The sequence below is a fragment of the Triturus cristatus genome, chromosome 3_2 (genome assembly GCF_964204655.1).
Source record: "Triturus cristatus chromosome 3_2, aTriCri1.1, whole genome shotgun sequence".
NCBI classification, from domain to species: Eukaryota; Metazoa; Chordata; class Amphibia; order Caudata; family Salamandridae; genus Triturus; species Triturus cristatus.
In genome coordinates this window covers 864,650,869-864,672,787 of record NC_140584.1, presented here as the reverse complement: position 1 = coordinate 864,672,787, position 21,919 = coordinate 864,650,869, and the positions used below count along the sequence as shown (strand labels likewise).

The 21,919-nt window shown below is 47.7% G+C and overlaps 1 protein-coding gene across 35 annotated transcripts in view; it reads left to right on the top strand.

The window, feature by feature from the left end:
* Nucleotides 1-21,919, top strand: part of MYO18A (myosin XVIIIA) — a 768,001-nt gene that overhangs the window by 287,595 nt on the left and 458,487 nt on the right. For 17 of the 35 annotated variants that reach the window (XM_085649161.1, XM_085649173.1, XM_085649174.1 and 14 more), the window contains 3 exons: nucleotides 1,048-1,938; nucleotides 11,807-11,902; nucleotides 15,349-15,423. The exons of 13 other annotated variants lie outside the window; for them this stretch is intronic. In XM_085649161.1, the coding sequence (XP_085505287.1) occupies nucleotides 1,048-1,938; nucleotides 11,807-11,902; nucleotides 15,349-15,423 (1,062 nt within the window). The remainder of the gene's footprint in view (nucleotides 1-1,047; nucleotides 1,939-11,806; nucleotides 11,903-15,348; nucleotides 15,424-21,919) is intronic. 5 more of the 35 variants (XM_085649175.1, XM_085649172.1, XM_085649168.1 and 2 more) reach the window with 2 other exon arrangements.

Here is a 21,919-nt window from a genome sequence, read left to right as displayed (position 1 = left end):
ATATATCAAACCTCTTATAACTTTTTTTTTTTTAAATGCTAAGAGATAATCTAAAAATGTATTCTGAAGCTGCTGTACACAGACTGACCTGAGATCTGAGATCAAGGCTTGGATACTTTTTTGGGGAGTAAAACTGCTGACTCGTCTTGCCAGATGTCGGGGTGGGACAGAATGACCACATGAAGCATATCTGGCTGTGGAAAAGGTATTTTGCTTCATGGTCAAATACATTTTCACATATGTTACTGCACCGTGGCAGCTCTCGTCTTCAGAAGCACAGGCATAATGTAAGAGTCATTCATTCTATTCTGTTTTAATCTATGTATTTTTTCTACACTACCCTGATTTTCCCTGGACGCAATTCCAGGTCACTTTATGTTGGTAGGAGAAGGTGAAGGTTGCAAAGTTAAAACCCACACAGTGAGACTGGTGAACTGACTGTGTTAAGTCACTCCCATTTGAGCACAGGAGTAATAGCAATACCACTTAAAAGGGAGTACATATGGTTTACGCTTGGAATGTCGACCTCCGATGACAGTAGAAGCGGGGAAAAAATGAGTGACCCAGAAAGCAAATTTAAAAAAAAAACTGGAGGGAGTGGGGGCAGAGTTAAGGTCCCATCGTCTTTGACTTATGAAAAGCAGGTATTTAGAATGTAATTAAAACCTTAGTCACCTTAATTTGAGCCTAAATAAACTTTCATAACAGGACTGGGTGTTGCTGGTGTTTAAGATATCAGAATCTCCAAAATGCACATTTCCTCTCTGATCTATTTCACTTTGCTCTCCCTCTAAACAAACTTGCTCTGGCATGTAGATGGCACACATGGGTGTTCATTTATTTATTTTTTTGCCAATGTATTTTCTTGTATATTATCAGCACGTTGTTAAGGTTTAAAAGTTTTGAAATTCGACTGGTTAAATTACATTAGTCGGAGATTCCAGAGCCTAAAGTTTCACTTTAAGGGTGGTGGGTAGGGAAGACTGATCTTTTTGACTGATTGTTCTATTTCCCCTTACCTAAACCTCTTTCTATTTATAAATGTAGTCTGAAAATGCAGGTGGCGTGAATGATAGGTCAGATGGTTTCAAAAGTCCTGAGCCAACAAGAAGTCCGGAGCCCACAGAAAGCTCATCTGGAGCTGGTGTTCCTGAACCTTTAAAGTCTCCGCGCAGTGTGTGGAGTCCAGAACCTTTGCAAAAGCCTGGCAGAGTGAGAAGTCCAGATCCTTCTCATAGCTTACGGAGAGTGACGAGTCCAGAGCGTTTTCAAAGTCAACCAGAACCTAGAAGTCCCATACCCTCCCATAATCAAAGTACCTCTGAGGTTGTGTTGAATGGGGACAACCAGCCTGCACCCCAAAGTAACTCTGCAGTAATGAATGGGACACAGACAGAGCCTGGACGGGAAGAGGCCCCTGGTGTCTCCAAGAGGAAGGTAGCATCTGTGGTTCGTAAGATGGTGAGGAAAGTCTTGCCACAGGAAGAGCCAAGCGCTGCCAACATGCCGGGAAAAGATGCAACAAATGTAAGACCCGGCCCAGAACCCAAAACAGAACAGAGAGCTCAGGCAAAGGTTCCTCCACCTCCTCCTCCCAAGCCGGCCTCAAAGATGGATTCTAAGAAGGACAGCCCAAAAGATGACATATCTGTAGGCTTAACCAGTCTTATGACCCGAGGGAAAATGAAGGAACACCGTCCGCGGTTCAGACCAGCTGAGAGAAAAGCAGCTAAATCTCCTGAACAGAAGTCCGAGACACCCATACGACCAGCGGTGGAGGATCCAGAGAAGCCAGGAACTCCGACTGTCTTGGAGGACACAACAAAGTTATCAGAAGACAAGGCCAACGAAGAACAAAAGGTGCCAATTTTGGTGCCAGCAAAGGTGGAAGGTAGCCAAAGATCGCCTTGGAAATCTCCCTCACCGGATAGAGTGGAGGTACTTTTACTGTGTGCAAATCTAACCTCACAGAGCATGCCAACTTGTGGAACGAGAGATGGCATCTTTTGCCCCCTGCTTGATGGCACAAGTAGGTCTAACTAACCATGCATGCAACACTTGGGGACTTGATGTGAGCAAGCTCCAAACGGCTGCCTGCTGAAATAAGCATGTAAATGTGTGTGCTATTGTGTGAAAATGTTTATCCAGGTGCCCCCTGGGTCTTTTTGGGAGCTAAATAAACTTGACGTGGGCTCTTAGGGCGTGGCCGGGTAGCAGCAAAGTGTGGCAGACATACTCAAGTTTCTTCTGTCTGTCATTGTGAACCCTTGGTCTATGTGTCTCGCCCTTCCTCTGCCAGAGTCTCTTCCCCTAATATGAACCATCAGAGTCGCACAGCTCCCATCTCGGCCATGATGTATAAATCTCATTGCTGATACTTGCTGGTTTTTTTGCCCAAGACTGCTCCCCCATTATTCGTGGTCAGGGTATGAGTTCCTATCATGCACTCTTCCAGGCTACACTCAGCATGTGATTGGCTGTTCAAGCTCATATCTTGAAAACATGCAGCCATTTTAGAAACTAGAGTAACTAAATTAAGCATTCTGGCAGTAGTTGTTTAGACAAAGGGAGAAACATGTGCCATCTTTCCATTCAATGTCTGCGATCTTTGAAAGAAAGACGACAAATCCTGTATTGTATTTATGCTGGGACTGAGCGCACTTAGAGCTTTTAATGGAACCAGTGGTGGGAACCCTGAAAGATGGAACATTTGGAAATAAGTCAGTGATTTAATTGTAACATATTACTAAATATGGAACACAAGTTAATTTTAAAGTTTAATTTTCAAAAGGATAAGCTACATTTGATCCTAAATCACCGAACGAGAGAGTTGTATATTGCATGGCATACGGTACAGGGTGGTTGAAACCTTAAGCCGCTAGCGTATGGATTTTCCAGCCTGCTTATCACATATTTTTATACTCACTCATGATGTGAGCTGCGGAGACGGAGAAACAAACCAAGTAGTTCTTACCTCCTTGCACAGCTAACAAGGGCATATTTTTGTTTTCTAAATCAATCAGTCAAGAGTTTGCACAACGCGGCTACTCGCCCATGAGGGTTTCATGGTGCTTGCGGTGGTGGGGTGGGAGGGCTTCTGATCCGTCTGGGCGTGGAGGGTCAGTCAAAGAGCCAGGTCTTGAGTACAAAGTATTAGGTCAACAGCACTGATGGGCTGCATGTCAGAATATTATTAGCAAAATATCGTCTCACAGAAATATCATGCCCTATATATCTTTTGCAAAAGAATTCCATTGGATATAGATTTTCTATTTTAACTACAGTGGGGCAATATTTTTGAAAACAATATTTAGGACGCAATATTTCTGTATGATATTTTGCTAAAAGTATTTTGACAAAACCACCTGTCACTGTTATTGACCTGATTCTTTTGAAAAAAATAAATCTTAAAATGAACTTGTGTTGCATATTTTAGTTATAATATTCTGGTACATACCTCACTAACCACCCTCTTGTATCTGTCGTGTTTAATTTGTGACTACAATGAAATGATTACATTTTTGTAACCCAATTGGTTTAATGTCACAGCCACGCTTTATTTATGATCTTGTAATGTACTCAGATTACCATCATGGTTACTCCAGATTGATTTTCTTTTAGTAATGTATTTCGATAAATTCCACTTGCATTTTCTTTATCCTTTCCTATTCACTTAGCTTCATATCACAGTTCCTTTAGAGATATCTTTTATTCCTTGCTCACACCACACTTCTGGAAAAGAAACACTTGAAGTTTAAATAGTCTATTATGTAGAGGAGTTTTGTTAGTTTCTAAAGAAATATTCAGTCTTATTCAGCACAATAGCCAACCACATACCAGACTCTGCGATCAGTGGGTCATTCTTCCTGCTCAAGACTGGTCTCCTAAAAAAGCATACGCGATAATATAAACTGATTGCCTCCATGCCTCATGGTGGTTTTAAGTTGTCTGTAGTCTGCAACCACCAAGGAACTAACCCATCTGGAACTGGAATTCCCATGAGTGTTGGTCTCTGCCTACATTGATTTTTGTCACGACGAGAGTGACGTTGAATCTAGAACTTTTATCATACTTGTTTTGCATTCTTTAGAATTCTCCAAACTAGTTAATAATTGTGTCCTCTGGCACAATCTTTAAAAGATTGCTATGGCATTGTGGGTAATATGCATTATAGTGATGATGAGAAGTCAAGTGCTGGCAATAGTTTGTACCCTGAAGATACAGTGGATATCGGCAGATCTATCCTGGATATGGAACTGCAGCGCACTTCAGCATATCAAGGAGACTTCAGTTGGGATAGATCCAGTCCCTATTCCTACCGTCCCAGGAGCCATGTTTGCTGAGCACTGATCAGGGGACCCAATGTGTGGTCTAACTTCCATCCCTCAGTGTGCACACACTGATCAGGGTACCCCACATCTGGTCTGACTTCCATCACTCTGTGTGCACACACTGATCAGGGGAACCCCTAATCTGGGCTGACTTCCATCACTCAGTGTGCACATTCTGATCAGGGGACCCCACATCTGGGCTTACTTCCATCACTCAGTATTCACACACTGATCAGGGGACCCCACATCTCGTCTGACTTCCATCACTCCGAGTGCATACACTGATCAGGGTACCCCACATCTGGTCTGACTTCCATCACTCCTCGTGCATACACTGATCAGGGTACCCCACATCTGGGCTGACTTCCATCACTCCGCGTGCATACACTACAAGATGCCAGGAAGGACATGTGAGACTGAACTGGCGGTTTGCTCCTCGCTCGCTCGCGTGGAGACAGGAATTATTCCTTTTCTCAAGACTTTTTCCCCTTTAGGTGATCATGATTTTACTTAAAGTGACAGACCGAAAACCCCACAATGCTCTGGTAGAGGTGCCAACGTGGCGCTGAATCCTAGGCGTTTATATGAAATCCACAAGAAATGTTTCCTTTTCAATTAAAAGTTATATAGGGCAAAATAATAACATTACAGTTGAGACAATAGGATGCAGTTTTAACGAAATGTGCATCAAGACAGCGGTTTGGTCAGCTGTGCTGTGGGGGCATGTTTTACTCTGTGTTCGTTTCTTCTGTGAAACTCCCTGTACTGCGGTTTTTAAATGTAGAAAACTAATGCGGGTTGATTCGGTGAATCAACTTCCGCTTTCCTCTTTGCGCATAATGACAGCGCTTGGTTTCTTTTCTGATTTATTTGAGCAGTTCACAGAGACAGAAAACCCGTGCCTGATGTACCGCGGGTTCATTTCAGTTAGTTGCAAAAAGTCATGTATAACCCTTCTGCGGCCTGGTGTGTCGGTAATTCTGCAGATGGTTACAGGGAGAGCAGTTAAAGGGGGGAAAACCAGTGCAAAACAATCGAATGACATCTAACTGCGAAAGGACCTGCCTCTTGCATATGCGAGTAAGTGATTTGCAGGTTGACTTGCTTTCACCTCTCTGCTCAGCTCTGATGGTGAGTAAGTTACTTTGCCACTAGAAATTTTGCTAGCCAAGATCCTTTTCGGAGCCAGCTGTCAGTGACCTGGTTCAACTTCTGTTCTCTTTTGTGTGTGTTTCAAGCCTAGACATGCAGCCAGTGGCCAGAGCTTCATTTCTGTATGATTTCGGTGATGCTTTGTTTTACTTAGGAAATAATGATCAATAATGATCTGCCTTGCTTGGTAACTGGCATCTTTGCACTTCAGATTGCCTCTGCAAGTCAGTAACATGTCTTCAAAACACTTCCATGTCAAATGTGCACCCAGTGCCAGTCCTGTTTTTTTTTATGCCTACTGCACTACATAGATGATAATTATGTAGGCAATAGTTTTGACAAATTAAAATACCTACACCAAAAATGCGAATGTATTCCTCCATTAAGAAAACAAGGTTGAATTAGAAACCTTGTGAGTTGAGTAACATTAGCTTACTTGAGCTGTGGGTCTAGGGGCATTTGTTTGATTTTTCAGTCTGCTCCAATGCCCTGACTTGGAAACGAGGTTCCTTTCCAACACCGAGACTTTGCAAATCTCAACCATCGAGGATGCAGCTCTATCCTAATGAGAACCAGACATCAAGAGCCAGGAAGGGGCGTGGGTCGCTAGCATTGTTGGCCTCACTTAATGTCTTTCATATGAACTGTACATTTAGAAAGGCGCCACTTTTTCAGCCACAAAATGCCCCCCCTCTCCCCAGCCTGTTTGTCTGTGTTGAGAGCAGTGACCTGTCCTGCGACTTGCTTCAGCCTTGGAGAGTGATTCCAGATGATGCTCCTTCCTTTGTGGAGAGCATGTCTGGGCTGCTGTGCTTGAGGGTCCCCGTCCTAGAGTTGCCTCAGTAAATAACACCTGCAGTGCGCTGTGTGTGCGCGTCTGATCGAGTGGGCTCTTCCTGCACCAGCCCACATACAGACTGCATGGTTGGATTGTTGATGCATTGTTTGGTGGCGCCATCACATCTGATTTGGTGTAGCTCAGAAGTTCTTGATGGAAGGCCGAGTCACACCAGAACGCAAGACGAGGCTTTATTCTAAAGTATAAGCAGCCAGGCGCGTTCCAGGCTTGTTGCTTCAAAAAAGGCATCTTCGGCGGGCGGATGAGGGAAAGGGAATTTTGGTGGGTGAACTTCTTCACGACCACGGCAAGTTAAATGAAAACTAAAAGCTAAAACTGTGACAAATGCTCGGAATAACATGCAGATCTGATCCATTGTACTCATTTCAAAGCAGCCCTTTTCTGCCTGTTCCTTTTACCGTTGTGGTGTTCTAGAGCGGGCAGTGGAGCCCGCCTTGGCTGTGTGACATAGAGCGGGCAGTGGAGCCCGCCTTGGCTGTGTGTCATAGAGCGGGCGGTGGAGCCCGCCTTGGCTGTGTGTCATAGAGCGGGCAGTGGAGCCCGCCTTGGCTGTGTGTCATAGAGCGGGCAGTGGAGCCCGCCTTGGCTGTGTGTCATAGAGCGGGCAGTGGAGCCCGCCTTGGCTGTGTGTCATAGAGCAGGCAGTGGAGCCCGCCTTGGCTGTGTGTCATAGAGCGGGCAGTGGAGCCCGCCTTGGCTGTGTGTCATAGAGCAGGCAGTGGAGCCCGCCTTGGCTGTGTGTCATAGAGCGGGCGGTGGAGCCCGCCTTGGCTGTGTGTCATAGAGCGGGCAGTGGAGCCCGCCTTTGCTGTGTGTCATAGAGCAGGCAGTGGAGCCCGCCTTGGCTGTGTGTCATAGAGCGGGCAGTGGAGCCCACCTTGGCTGTGTGTCATAGAGCGGGCAGTGAAGCCCGCCTTGGCTGTGTGTCGTAGAGCGGGCAGTGGAGCCCGCCATGGCTGTGTGTCATCTGAGGGTATCTGGGAAAATGCCCACAACCTAGAAGCCTAAATGGCAAGGACTTCTGTGGGCACTGGTTGCAAGCTTAGTGCCCTTTTGGTTTGTAGGCCACCTTGTTCTGGCCAGGGAACATATTTTGTGCCCCACAGTAACCAAGCTCCGATTGGCTACAGAGAAGGCACAAACAATGCATTTTGTGTTCTGTCAGACAAAGGCTGCCAACCTCAAGCTAAGATGACACCACAGATGTGCTATAAGGCTCCACGAGACTCCTTAAAATGGTACTATTAATTGCCAGTAGTTGGACCCTGATGAGAGTTGGGAAAGTAAAACGCAGAACTAGCCCAGAAGCAGACCGTGGAAAGGGAAGAAGGAAAGTTCCCAGCCGTGAGACCACATGGTCGATCCCAGAGTCATCGAGAGCACCTACAATGTTAAAGGGGCAACTGGCTGCTCCGCGTTATGCACAGTGATGAAAGCCTCCCATCTCAGAGGTGCTAGCCTAGGTGAGAAATATGGGTGGAACATGTAAGCCAATAACATCGGGCGGCTCCACATTAGGGTGTATTAGGGTAAGATTTCTTAACATCCCAGCCCGTAAGCAGGGGCTTGCGTCACTAAACCCCCCTCCGGTCCTCGTTAATGGCAGAGGCCACAGAGAAGCCAAGAGTGGATGCACACGTGGACTGGACTGTGCTGTGGCTCTCGACGCGCGTCTGTGCGTAGCAAGATTCGGGAGCACGTTTTGGGTTATACAAATCTGAAGTGTGCCGCTTGTAGGGTCACGACCCTGGTTTAAATCACTCTGAACCCAGTTTCCCCTTGCTGCCATCAACCACACTCACACGCCATACACCTTAATAAAAACCCGGCATGCCCAGCGTGCGTCATTGAGGCGTCACCTTTTCACTTCAGAGCAGAGCACTGAACCGTCGTTGCTTCGCTCCTGCCCCGCATTGCTCGCGGTCGAGAGCGGCGCTCGGATGCCAACAATGGGTGGACGCCGAGTTCACCTTCACGAGTTCAAGGCGCGCCAAAGCCCAGCATGTTGCAGTTTTACCACTGGAGGAACAAAGGCAGGATTGAAAGCAGAGGATACAAACCCCCTGGCACGGGGCTGCTGCTGGGAAGCGTGTGAGCGAGAGGCTGTTTGGGAAGCAGCAGGGAAGGGTCATGGAAAGAACACACAGTGGAACATGCATTGTATTGCAGCATTTGTATAGCGCCTGCTGTCACGGTGTGGGGCACTGAAGCGCTTGCCTATATGGGCAACAAGCTACACCGTGTGTGGTTCCAAGGGTGTTTTCTTTGTTTTTGTTCCTATGTTGGGGTGTTTCCATGAAGTGCGCGACGACCACCGAGGTTGCGCGTCTTGTGTTCTGGGTAGCAGCGCTTGGCAGTGTGGCCGCTGAAGAAGTGTGACAGATGCATGCACCTTTTACAGTTTTCAGTAACCTGGCAGCTTGGAGCTGCTCTGCACCTCCCTTTATGATATTTCTTATGATCAGAATCCACTTGCCTGGTTACTGCACTGGGTTGTCCAGTTTGAAATATTTTGTTTCAAGTTTTTGGTCCTGATCAGGCGTAGTTGGAGAGAGGAATGGCGAGGAGGTCTGCTGGGAGGGGCTTTGTTGCTGTCATCCCATATCTGATTGTCGTTGTGAGAAGTAAAGCAGCAGTCCTAGCGTGCAGCTAATTGTGACTTACAGTGATGGTCCAAATTAGAGTTGTTTCCGTGTGTGGCAGGTCTCTGCAGTTAATCCATGTCTGTTCAGTTGGCGATGACTGGTTTATTGGTTGGTTCAGTACTGGGTGATGGATAAGACCCATAGCAGATATGTCTTATGTGAGCGTAAGAGGATTCAGCGTAGCTGGCTGCTGACCACTGAGTGTTATGGTATTAGTGTGGCCAGAAGGCAGCGTCGGATTGGTAACGGGGGCACTCCGGCAATGCCCGAGGGGCCGGTGTCCGAGCTCCAGCTGTGGGCTGCTTTTTTGAGCAGCCTGTGGGCCGATTTTGGGCGGTTTCTGCGTTGTTCGATGCCACCAGCGGCCCAGTGGGTGCCTGAGTGGCCTTTCTGGAGGTAGATGGCCATCCATTACCTCCATTTTATCAACGGCAGAGATGTCACTCCCTTTCTCTCACTGGGCCGGCCCACTAATATATGCACATTGAGCGGGGACAGGGGGCCGCAGCAGAAGTGGCCTCACATGTTTTTCAGGTGTGTTTCACCAATGTGAACTAATCTGTGCATTTTTTTAACGCCCCCCTCCCCCACCTCTTTTATAAAAGTTTGCCGAAGCAGTGTTTTGCGTAAACGCAATATGCAAATGTGGGCCACTTTTTTTAGCGTGCCCTGCCAGAAGGGTTGTATATGAATTGACATTACTGTATAATACCCGGGCTTACCATAGGTCAGCCCTTGATAGCTTGCCTGGATGTAGAAAGTAGTGTGCTGGCCGGGTTTATCTGCATCTATGGGTTGTAAACTGCTGATTGAGCTTGAAGGTGCGATTGTCTTTCGGGTTCTAACCCAGGGTTGTAGGATGATGGAGTTGTCTCAAAAATAGCCATGTTTTCAACTATCTTCTGAAGTGTATATGCTCCTGGATGCTTCAAATCTTGGCTGGTAGTGCGTTCCAGAGCTTGGTGACTTGTACTGAGAAAGCAGTACCTCCTAGGATTTCTTATGGTAAGGTGGCATGATGATTCGTGGTGCGGCCTGTTGCGCAGTGCTGGTTTTCTTTGCATTGCTTGAATTTAACCTGCACATACTAGTGCTCCCTTCCCTTGGAAAGCTCGGTGGAAAATGCAGAGTGCCTTGAACATTACCTACTAGCTATAGTAACTAGTGGAGTGATTGCTGCTGGGTCAGATGGGTCGAAGTTTTTCTTTTTGAAGAGACTTCTAATGTAGGAGGTTTTCAGATCAGTGGGAATGAACCCAGTTCCAGGGACGTGTTGAGTAAGCATCCCTCTACCTCCCCTGCACAGAATGTGCTAAGGATAGCTTTAAAGATTTTTGGAAGTGGTGGGTCTCTTGGTGATCCTGATGGTCTTCTCGCAATGATAATGTGGAGGAAACCTATTTCTGAGAGGGGAATGAAAGTATGCAGCGGTGGAAGATTGCTGTTGTCTCTTTCTATGTCGGTTGGGTAATGTCCTTGGGTGGAGTTGTTAGTGTTTTCCTTTAGGCAATTTTCTAACTTTCTAATTTTTTAGATCAATTCCATGGATATTTTGTTAGAGAAGTCTTGCGATTGTGGTATTTCTGTGTTTTGGCACTCTGGATTGTATAATTCTGCTATAATCTCGTAGAGCACCTTGGAGGGGCATTTAGCTTCAGTTATGTGTGTGGAGTAGTTTGGTCTTTATGTGGTTCTGATGGCTCTTCTATATAGTGGCGTTTTGTGACTTTTTCTTCTTCCGTATCTCCACTTGCGTTGTAGTATGTTGCTGTCCAACACGAATGGAACCAGTGTTAGTGCATAGATTAGTGAATGGAAAATGTGCGTAAAGAATAGGGAGGCTTTGATTTAAAGAGCATGGGGCAAATGTCAGCTGTAGAATTCTGACAGCATGTTAGAAGAATCAAAGGCAATTAAATATGGAATATAGCCAGGTGCCGAGGGCTGTAACAGTGGCTAAAGGCCCTGAACCTGAGTTATGTGGCTCAGGCCTTTAGCAACAGTTATAGCCTGAGGCAGAAATTACCACATTCCATGCACTGGGTGTGGAATGTTCTAAAATAAAAAGGGAGAAACAGAAAGAGAAACATTGGAAGGTTGGAAGTTTGGAGCAGAAGGTCTGCACCAGCCATTATGGGCATTGCCACTCCATTGTTTTCAGTGGAGCTCTAATAGTGGTTATGATGAACTCTAGCATTATCTTGTCTTAGTTCAGAAGAATGAAAGACTGTCGTGGCCCTGTCATATTTTCTGTCTCTGACCTCCTGATCCGTCTGTACATGTTTGGCCTCTTGTGATACTTTATCTCTAAAAATGTTTCTAAAATGATTACTCCATTCTGACCCTTGCTCTTTCGAGGGATAGGTTTGACCAGGTATGTGCTTCGGCCCAATGTTTTTGAGGTAGTGACTTTTTGCACTCACAGCGGATTTTTGATAGTTCCGTGCAGACCTTGCTTGCCAAATACGGCATAATCGGTTTTACAGAAGCCACACTATTTTAAAATAATTGGTTGTGATTTCTCCAATTAAAACCTAACCATAAGATGAATATAGCCCCGAGGACTCTTGTAAAATCGTTGTGTTTTTTGGGAGGGAAGGCCTAAAAAGTGGCACGTGCTTTAGAATGCCGCTCCTGCGCAACGACGACAGCAGCGAGCTCCCCGTAACCCGCATGGCTGGCTATCTGAGTGAGCCAAGTGTGCCTGCTGTGTATGGATTCTTAAAACAGTGTCTTTGCATGGGTTTTTAAATTGTGAGTCCTGGAGAAGTATGTGGAAGGACATTGTTCTCATCTGCTCACTTTTCCCCACTCTGGAGCCTGTGAAGGAGAGCGGAGTTCCTGACAACACTGCCTTGAAGACGCCAGCAGCAATTCTTGTTATTGAGGAGACTGACGCTGAACCCCAAAAACAGGTGTGTTTCCAACTAGCAGCGTGTGTGAGGAAGGAGGGTTCCTCAAATGTCCACGGCGCAGGCCTCAGAGTCGCGATCCATGTAGGTGTGCGCTGCTTAATTTTGGGATGTGGGGTGTGAGGTCATACTGCTAAGGTGGGATTAGGATCTGTTGCGATTTGGGCCCATACACATGGTTCTTCAACCATGCTGTGTTGCCACTGCCAATATAGTGCCGGAGACTGAGTTACTGCTACAGACTGGAGAATAAGGCGACTGTAGCGCTGTACCGCAAAGCTCAAGTATGGATGAGATGGACAGTTAAACGCCATTCCGCCTGAGCTCCATGGCTGAGAAGTTTGTGGAATTAATTTGCACCATTATTGACAAAGCCAATTGCCCTTTCTCTGTGTTGAGCCCATTGATGACTTCTGTTTTATAAGATTGTGAATTTGTGTCACACATACTTGCTGTAGGGAGTAGCATTTCCAGATGTTTCAATCCTTACTAATTGCATGTCACGTTTCTTTGCGAGACAGGTGACGTCCTCCAAAATGTAACCCCATCGCGGGTCCTGGATTTTGTTTATCTGCCGTGTTACTTTCTTCTCTCATGGAGACAGCCCTCCACTGCTTGTGGTGTTACACTTGCCTTTTCACTTTATTTTCTACCAAATAGTTGGGTCCAGGTGCTTTCAGTCAGCCATGGTGAGACGTCTGTCGGATTTCACCAGGAATGTTTACCTACACACAGCCAAAAACGCACACACACTTTCTCCCTCTCTGTTTGGAAAGTACTCCTAAGTATTGGTTATTTTGCAAAATATTGTATTTTCTCTCTTAGTACTCCTACCACCAATCCGCATTCCTCTCCCTTTCCTCTGCCCCCTAGGCCCCTCCCATGCAGCCTGCTTGTCGTATAATCCATCTAAACATTATATGCCAGCCTGTTTGTCGGAAGATGTGAAGCTCCCACCAATCTTGCTGCCCAAGCTACGCCCTTTCCAACCCCTTTGCTTTCTCTGTCGATTCAGCGAGTGCACAGAAAACAGCATGGGAAACGGGGAATACATTTGCAGAAATGCAGCCGAATTCGTTGATGATGATTCTGAAAGGCCTCTAGGTGGCGATATTGACTATGAAATAAGACATTTTTACGCTTTGCCATGGGGGGCCGCGCCTCTGAGTGTAGAAATCAAAAATGCAATCTTTAAAGCTCTTTCTGTGTTTACAGCTTAAGCACTGAAGGGGTCAAAGAGCCAAGGATTAGCGAGGCTAGAGATTGAAAAGCAGGCAGAGGCCTGTTCTTCTTGTGTTTTTAACAGGATCAGTGCGATCCTCCCTAATCCCGCTCTCTGCGGAGGGGTAGGGTCGCTCCCACTGGAAGTCAGTGCTGCTTCACTCACTGGGAAGCAGGGCGTCCAAGGACACGTGCCCAGTGCTTGACCGCGAGCTGTGACCTCTGTGACGTCACTCCCACGGTGACCTCTTGACACTAACATCCAGGACTGTTCCCGCTATTACAAGTAATGGACAGGCGAATTTTCCATTAGGAATAAGTATTATTGGCGAATAATGAATCATCCTTTAAGAAATAGTGGTGTAACCGTTTAGTTTGTACTCCAGTTCCTTGTACGCGCACACCTTATTCTTGTAACAATGGGCTCACAGAGGGGGGGGGGGGGTGTCAATGCCTTTATTGGCATTCCCCGTTTGGGTAGCGGGTCTCCTCACTGGGGAGGCATTGCTCTGAGAGTTCAGCCATGCCATGTACCACGCATCAGGCGGTAGTATAACGCACTTCAGTGTGGTGGTCCGCATCACCACACTGAAACGTGAAATCACGCATTATAGCGCCTCCCAGCTACTCAAAGCCGAGTGGTGCTATAATGCATCATGACCACGGGTGTCTTTATTAGCCGTACAGTTGCACTTCTGTTTCTGTGAGTCTCGTTCACAGAGGAGCAGTTTCTTTGTGGTTCATGAGTTTCACTGCACACCAGTTCCACGCATGGAAATGGTTGGCCTCTGTTTTCAAAGGCGACCTTTCCCATGCAGTTGTCTGCGTTACTCACCAGGAGCAATCACGTTCCACCAGGAAGCCCTGCTTCTCATTGAAAATAGTCTTTAGTGTAAACGTGTTTGCATTCTATGTGCTCGGGGCTTGTGTGTTCTGCTTTCTACTGTGGCCCACAGACTGTGTCACAGTTCTATACACTGTCTCGGGTACAGTGTCCATGGACTCTGTCTAGATGGCAGCTCGCCTAGTATGAGATTACTCAAAGGCACATTCACTGGATATACCACAGAACCCTTACCTCGTCCATGGACTCCCCCATAATATGACGTGACGTGTTATTCATGCACATTCTGCTCACATAACCTCCTTTGACTCTCCCCCAATGTAACGTCCATGAAATCTCCTGGTATGACATCCCTCGACGTACTCCTACAAGGAATCCTCTGCTATAGATCTTGATTTTACTGAAGTATAACCTGCATAGTGTCATATACTTTGTCTCTAGCCTAGTATAACCTTCACAGACTCTCCCCGCTGCTGGTTCCAGCACAGACAACAGGCCCTCCCCTACCTTAAAATAACTATTCTGTTATGGGTGGCATATTAAATCCCATTAAACCTCTTTATAGGCTCCATGGACTTTCTTTCCGTACAGTGTTCCTAGATTCTCCTCTGGTTCACCCTCCTTAGAATCTTTCCTGGTATAAAGAGCATAGTCCCTCTCCTGATCGAATGGAAATGCTCACCACCCATTACACCCCTGCATGTGTGCCGCAGTGGACTGTCCTGGTAGAACGTCCAGGACCTTCTACTGGGAGGAACCCGTCCCCACGAGTGAGTCCACAGAGCATCTTCTAATGTAACAATGGCAGGAGCAAGAACATGAACAACAGCCATGTTAACAATAGGCTGTTTTCAAATAGTGCATTATACTGCACTTCTGACGTTTCTAAGCACTGTGTAAAACTGGAGTTACTGTATGTTATTCATTGTCTGTTTTAGCATATAATGTTCATTGATGGTGTCCTGGTGTATTGCCTGTGGATTTTTGCTGATCTACCAGCCGTGTACTCTGTCTATGGGATGTCGAAGGACCTTCTCTTCATGCAATGTCCACATACCCTTTCTTCCTGTAACGTCCATGGACTCTCTCCCGATGTAGTGTCCACGTACCCTTTCTTCCTGTAATGCCCATGGACTCTCTCCTGATATAATGCCCGTGTACCCTTTTTCCTGTAAAGTCTGTGGGCTAGTGACGTAATGCCCATGAACTCTTTCTTCCTGTAATCTTCACGGCTCTTCTGATCTAATGTCCATGGATCCCTCTCTGTTGGTGATTATGAAATATAGAACCCTTTCAAATGCTCCTTGGCCCCCTTCTTTGTTAATGCAGTTAGCCCTATACTTTCTTGTACATTTACTGACACTAATAATGCTTTGATCTGCAGGCCGCCAGCTCTGGTTCCCTGTTGGCACCAGGGGATGAAGCGCACAGAAGACTGGAGCGGATCTTCATGGCCTCAGTAATTTCCTACACCACTTGTTTTTAGCTTTTCGTGTAGTGGAGCTGCTTGTGCAGTGTGGCCCACTCCTTGCTTATATTGCCTTCTGTGTTCCCTGAGACCCTTCTCAGTGCGGGGTCCTACAGCTATCTGTGGCGCTCCCCTCATGCCCTGCTCTATCACGAGTCTCTCCTGTGATGCCGCTCTTTTGTTCTTGCTCTTTTGTTCTTGCTCTTTTGTTCTTGCTGTATTCCTCTCCACGAGTCCTTGCTATGCCTTGTCCACCAGTCATTGATGTCCTTGAATCCATGAATCCTTGGGATGCCACTGATTTGTTTCTATTCCACTCTCCATGAGTGCTTGCTGCAGCCTCTCTCCAGATCCTCTTTGTGCTTCACCCCACAAGTTCTTTTTGTGTCCAGGTCTTTCTCAATGCAGGAGTTTGGACTGTGCATTCCTCCTTAAGACCTTCCATCGCCCCTTTCCTGTGAGTTCTCAATATGCCCATCAGGCCAGTGATTGTTATGCCTCTCTATACGGGTTCCTTCTTTCCGGCTCTCCATGTGCTTTTTTGCACCCTTTTCAGTGAGACCCTGCTGTGCCCCTCTCCGTGTGACCCTGCTGTGCCCTCCTCCGTGTGACCCTGCTGTGACCCTCTCCGTGAGACCCTGCTCTGCCCCTCTCCATGAGACCCTGCTGTGCCCCTCTCCACGAGACCCTGCTGTGCCCCTCTCTGTGAGACCCTGCTGTGCCCCTCTCCGTGTGACCCTGCTGTGCCCCTCTCCACGAGACCCTGCTGTGCCCCTCTCCACGAGACCCTGCTGTGCCCCTCTCCACGAGACCCTGCTGTGCACCTCTCCACGTGATCCTGCTGTGCCCCTCTCCACGAGACCCTGCTGTGCCCCTCTCCGTGAGACCCTGCTGTGCCCCTCTCCGTGTGACCCTGCTGTGCCCCTCTCCGTGAGACCCTGCTGTGCCCCTCTCCGTGAGACCCAGCTTTGCCCCTGCTGTGCCCCTGCTGCGCTCCTCTCCACGAGACCCTGCTGTGCCCCTCTCTGTGAGACCCTGCTGTGCCCCTCTCCACGAGACCCTGCTGAGCCCCTCTCCACGAGACCCTGCTGAGCCCCTCTCCACGAGACCCTGCTGAGCCCCTCTCCGTGAGACCCTGCTGTGCCCCTTTCCGTGAGACCCTACTGTGCCCCTCTCCACAAGACCCTGCTGTGCCCCTCTCCGTGAGACCCTGCTGTGCCTCTCTCCACGAGACCCTGCTGTGCCCCTCTCCACGAGACCCTGCTGTGCCCTCTCCACTCGACTCCTCATAAGACCCTGCTGTGCCCCTCTCAATGGGCCCTTGCTCTGCCCCTCTCATTGCTATACCCCTCACTACGAGTACTTGCTGTGCCCCTCCGTGTGTTCTATGTCCCCTCATACCTTATTATGCCCTTCCTCATTCTTTGCTGTGCCCCTCAGTGTGCCCCCTTTCTCCTTTTTTATCCCCCTTATTTATTGTTCTTCCACTCAGTCCCTATTGTGTCCCCCTAGTCTGTGCTATGCCCCCAGTTCTCATGGAGCCCATCAGTCCTTTTAATGGCCTTCTCAATCCTTGACCAGGCTCACTGTAGTATTACCCCGATCATTGCACATCACTTACCCTCTTAGTCCTCGTTTTGCCTCTCAATCTTTGCTATATTGTCTTGTTTTTTGCTATACTTCTTGCTCTGCCCTCTCAGTTTCTTCTATGCCTTCCTCATTTCTTGCTATGCTCCCTCAGTTCTTGCTATACTGGCTCAGTACTTGCTATTCTCCCTCAGTCCTTGCTATGATCCTCAGTCCTTTTTATGCCCCTCAGTCCGTGCTATGCCCTCTAGTTCTTGCTATGCCCCCAGTTCTTGCTATACTCCCTCGGCCATTGCTATGCCCCTCAGTTCTTGCAATACTCCCCTGTTCTTGCTTAATAAATCAAATGGGATTTATAAAGTACTGCTATTCACTCCTGAGGTTATCCAGGCACTGAGAGCCAAGCTGCTTGGATGGAATCAGTTGAACAACCAGGTCTTGAGTTTCCCTCTGAATTCCTGAAGAGAAGGTGAGGTCTGGAGATGAAGGGGGGAGGGAGTCTATTCCAGGACTTTGCGGTGAGGTAGGAGAAGGGGCGTTCTCCGCTGTTGCTTCCTTGGATGGACGGGGTGTGTGTGAGGGAGAGGGAAGAGGAGCGCATGTGTTTGGAGGCTTGGTGGAAGCTTAGGTTGTGGTTGATTTATGCTAGTCCTTGATCATGCAGGGCTTTGTAGGTATGGGTTAGCATCTTGAATTTGTAGCTCTTGTAGAGAGGAAGCCAGTGGAGTTTATTTGGGTGAGGGGTAATGTAGGTCCATTTGGGAAGGTCAAGGATGAGTCTGGCCACTGAGTTCTGTATGGTCTGCAGTCTCTTCAGGAGGTGTTTGGTGATTCCTGCGTGGAGTGTGTTGCTGTAGTCCAAGCGGCTGTTGACAATAGTTTGAGTGACAGTGCATCTGGTAGTGCCTGAGAGCCATTTGAAAATCTTTCGGACCATGCGAAGAGTGAGGAAGCAGGCAGAGGAGACTGCATTTATCTGGTTTTTGATGGTGAGTTTGTTTTCCAGGATTATGCTGTTTCTGGGCATAGGCTGTGGGAGCGGGTGAGAGTCCCATTTCTGTGGGCCACCATGGGTTGTTCAACAGGGAGGTGTTGTTCCCGAAGGTCAGTACTTCTGTTTTGTCTGTGTTGAGTTTGAAGCCATTGTTTTGCATTGAGTTACCGATGCTGGTCATGAACTAGTGGAACTTGGCCCTCATGGTGGATGGGTCTTCGGATAAGGAGAGAATTAGCTGGGTGTCGTCTGCGTAGGAGATGATGTTAAGCCCCTGGGTTCTGGCGATGTTGGCCTGGGGGTTCATGTAGGTGTTGAACAGAGTAGGGCTGAGCGATGAACCTTGAGGGATGGCACAAATTATGTTCTTGTGTTCTGAGTTAAAAGGTGAAAGGCAGACACTCTAGGTTGTCTTGTGTGGAAAGATGCGATCCATGTGAGGTCGTCCTCTAGTATTCCAATCTGATGCAGCATCTTGATCAGCGTGTGGTGGGACATGGTGTTGAACGCTGCTGAGAAGTCTAGGAGGATCAGGGTGGCCATTTCTCCCCGGTTGAGGAGGGTTGTGATGTCATTGGTGGCTGCGATCAGGGTGTTTTCGGTGCTGTGGTTCATGTAGAAACTAGATTGGGATGGGTCCAGAAGATCGTTGGTCTCCAGGTATTCCATCAGTTGGTGGTTGATGGCCTTTTTGAGGACTTTGGTGGGAAAGGGGAGCAGGGAGATGGGCCAGTAGTTCTTGATCAGGTATTCCATCAGTTGGTGGTTGATGGCCTTTTTGAGGACTTAGGTGGGAAAGGGGAGCAGTGAGATGGGCCAGTAGTTCTTGACCTTGTTGGGGTCGGCGGACGGTTTCTTGAGGAGGGGTTTGGGATGGTGGCCTAGGTGATGAATGTGTTGAAGATGGTGGTGTGGTCATTGCTGATTGTCCTGTTTCCGAGGTTGAACCTGTGGTGGGGACAGGGGTCCATGGGTGCTCTTGAATGGATGGAGCGCATGATGGCTGTGGTGTTCTGTGTGGTGAGCTGGTCCCAATTAGTGATCGAGTGGACAGACCTTCTGTCGGTGGGAGCGAGCAGACTCAGGATGTCAGCAGTAGTGGGCTGTGGGGTCAAAGTGTCTGCAGATGGTGGAGATCTTGCCATGGAAGAAGTCCACCAGGGTATTGCTAAGTACTTGGGAAGGGGTGATGATGTTTTCGGTTGCTGAGGGGTTGGAGAACTCCTTGGCGATGCTGAAGAGTTCTTTGCTGTGGTTGGAGCTGACTTCGATGCAGTCGGCTAGGGTGTTCTTTTTCGTCTCTTTCAGGAATTGGTGGTAGTGGTTGAGTGATGTCTTGAAGGTGGTGTGGTCTGTGGGCTCCTTGCTAGTGTGCCATTTCCTTTCCAATTGCTTGCAGTTGCGTTTCGTGGTTCTTATTTCCGAGGTGTACCAACTGGCATGTTTTGGAGATCTCTTGAGTTTGGTGGGTTTGATTGGGTGACTCTTTTGGTGCAGTAGGTGAACCAGGTGGTGAGGGTCTTGATGGTCTGTTTGAGGTTGGCTGTGGTGTCGGAGTGGGAGGTGTTGTGTGTTGGTCCATTGGCTTTTGGATACTTGGCTCCAGCTGCGATGTGAGGTGCTGGGCGGCTTGGTGGCAGTGCTGGGTACCACTGTGATTGTGGATGATTGAGTGGTCCGTCCAGGTGAGCTCGGTGACATGGCTGTACTTAACTGTTACTTGATTTAAAAATAGGGTTTACCCTGTGTCGTGTGTGGGGTCAGTGACTAGTTGGGTGAGGCCGATGTTCTTCATGCTTTTGAGGAGGTTGGCTGTGTTGGTGTGGTCGGGTTGTTGAGGTGAAAATTGAGCTCTCCGAGGAAAATGGTGTGTTCTGTGTAGATGGCTTGTGGTGCAATGAAATCGGGTATGGCATTGCAGAAGCCTGGGCGTAGTTCTGGAGGCTGTAGGCAAGGGTTCCTCTGATGCTGGTTTGCAGTTGTTTTGAGTTGGAAGTTGAGGTGTTCCATGGACCGGGTGGGGTCGTCTGTGGAGGTGGTGCAGTGGATGGTTTCCTTGTGGATGATGGCGATTCAACCCCTGTGTGTGTTGATGCGGTCCTTGTGTGTTATCTTGTAGCCGTTGGGCGTGGCTGTGGCGTTGTTGGGCACCAATGAGGGTTGAGCCAGGTCTCTAGCTATATTCAGCAAAGTCAGTCCTTGCTATGCCCCTCAGTTCTTGCTATACTCCCTCAGTCCTTGCTATGCCCTTCAGTTCTTGCTATACTCCCTCAGTTCTTGCTATGCCCCTCAGTCCTTGTTATGCCCCTCAGTTCTTGCTATACTCCCTCAGTCCTTGCTATGCCCTTCAGTTCTTGCTATACTCCCTCAGCTCTTGCTATGCCTTTAAGTCCTTGCTGTACCCCTCAGCTCTGGCTATACTTCCTCAGTTCTTGCTATAATTCCTGTCTTTGCTACGCCCCCTCAATCCTTGCTTTAACTTACGTCACTAATTGTTACGTCCTTCAAGAGCCTTGGCACTCTTTTCCACTGTAGTTTCCTTTCTTAGTTTCCTTTCTTAGTTGGCTGTACTGCCATTTTACAAGTGCTCGCCACCTAGACCTTAGTGCATTAATTTGCTTCTTTCGTTTTATACCATTTTCAAACTAATATTTGGGGAGGCAGCTGGGAAATATTTCCATATGTTATGTTGGTTGCTTGTGTGTAGTAGGAACACCTCTGAATGTAGTGGTCAATTCTCATGCAGAGTACCGATGAAAAAAACATTCTATCGCCAACATTAACGAATGAAAGTGGTTGTAAAACGTACAACAATTGTACATTGTATTGCTTCACCTGTTTTGCTTTTTGTTCCTTAGATCAAACATGTGCTTCAGGTTGTTATTTGTTGATTTTGTGAGCTTTTGATTGCGTGTTCTTTTGAATGGTTACTGATTCCAATTCAAGAAGGATAGTTTCAATCAGAAACCAAGGATCTGCTTTTCATGTTTATCTGTTTGGCTTTAGTCCGTTTCATCATAATGAGCTACTTGGCGCCTTGTCGGTAATCTCCGATGTAGCCTGGAGGCACAGGAGCTGTTACCGTGAAGTGCCAGTAGGTGGCAGTTGTGGACCATGATGAACATGATGGATCTTTGCAGAGCCATAACCACAGCCTCTACCGGTGTCCCTCCCGTCTAGAGGCCTTGTGTCTGTTCGTCTGAGTGGCACATGCGCACTAACTTCCTACAATGTTATTCTCCCTGCTTGTTTAACGTACGGCAAGGTTCACAAACAGACTTTCTTAAGTTATTCAAGGGCTGAATATAGAATAGCAAATCACCCTTTCCTCGAGGTCAGTGTTTCTATACCCGCTCTACTATCTTGATGGGAAGCCTAGACAGAGACCCTGTTGTCAAACCCCCCTGGGGTCGACATCAGGTGATGTCAGATCACCCAGCGTACACCGACCACTTTTTCATTTCATTTTTGGGGGTGACTTTTGATACTTCTGCTTTGAATAATTATGAAGCAAAAGGATAGCGGAGGGTCAGACGGTGGTCATTTTGACATACTATGCCAAGATGATCTTTTAGAGTTTGCAGGATGGCTCGGTGTCGCCTCGCAGCGAGACAGGGAAACAGTTATTGAAGCCGTGATTAGAACGCCCCTCCCCTCTCTTGAAATATAAATATGCAAGTGAAGGTACACACTGTCCCAGAGTACCTGTCTGCTCCCGACAAGTGCCGGTACTCTCCCATTGTAAGTGTGGCAGAAGGGCTGGTCCGACCCTACGTGCCCCCCTTTGATCGTGGGGTACCGCGACGCCCTCATACTTCCGGTCGATGAGTAGTACCTGCGCCTTTTATGCAATTTGTAAGTTCTCCACTTAAAGTTTTGAGCGCAGGCATTAAAACCAGCTTAAAG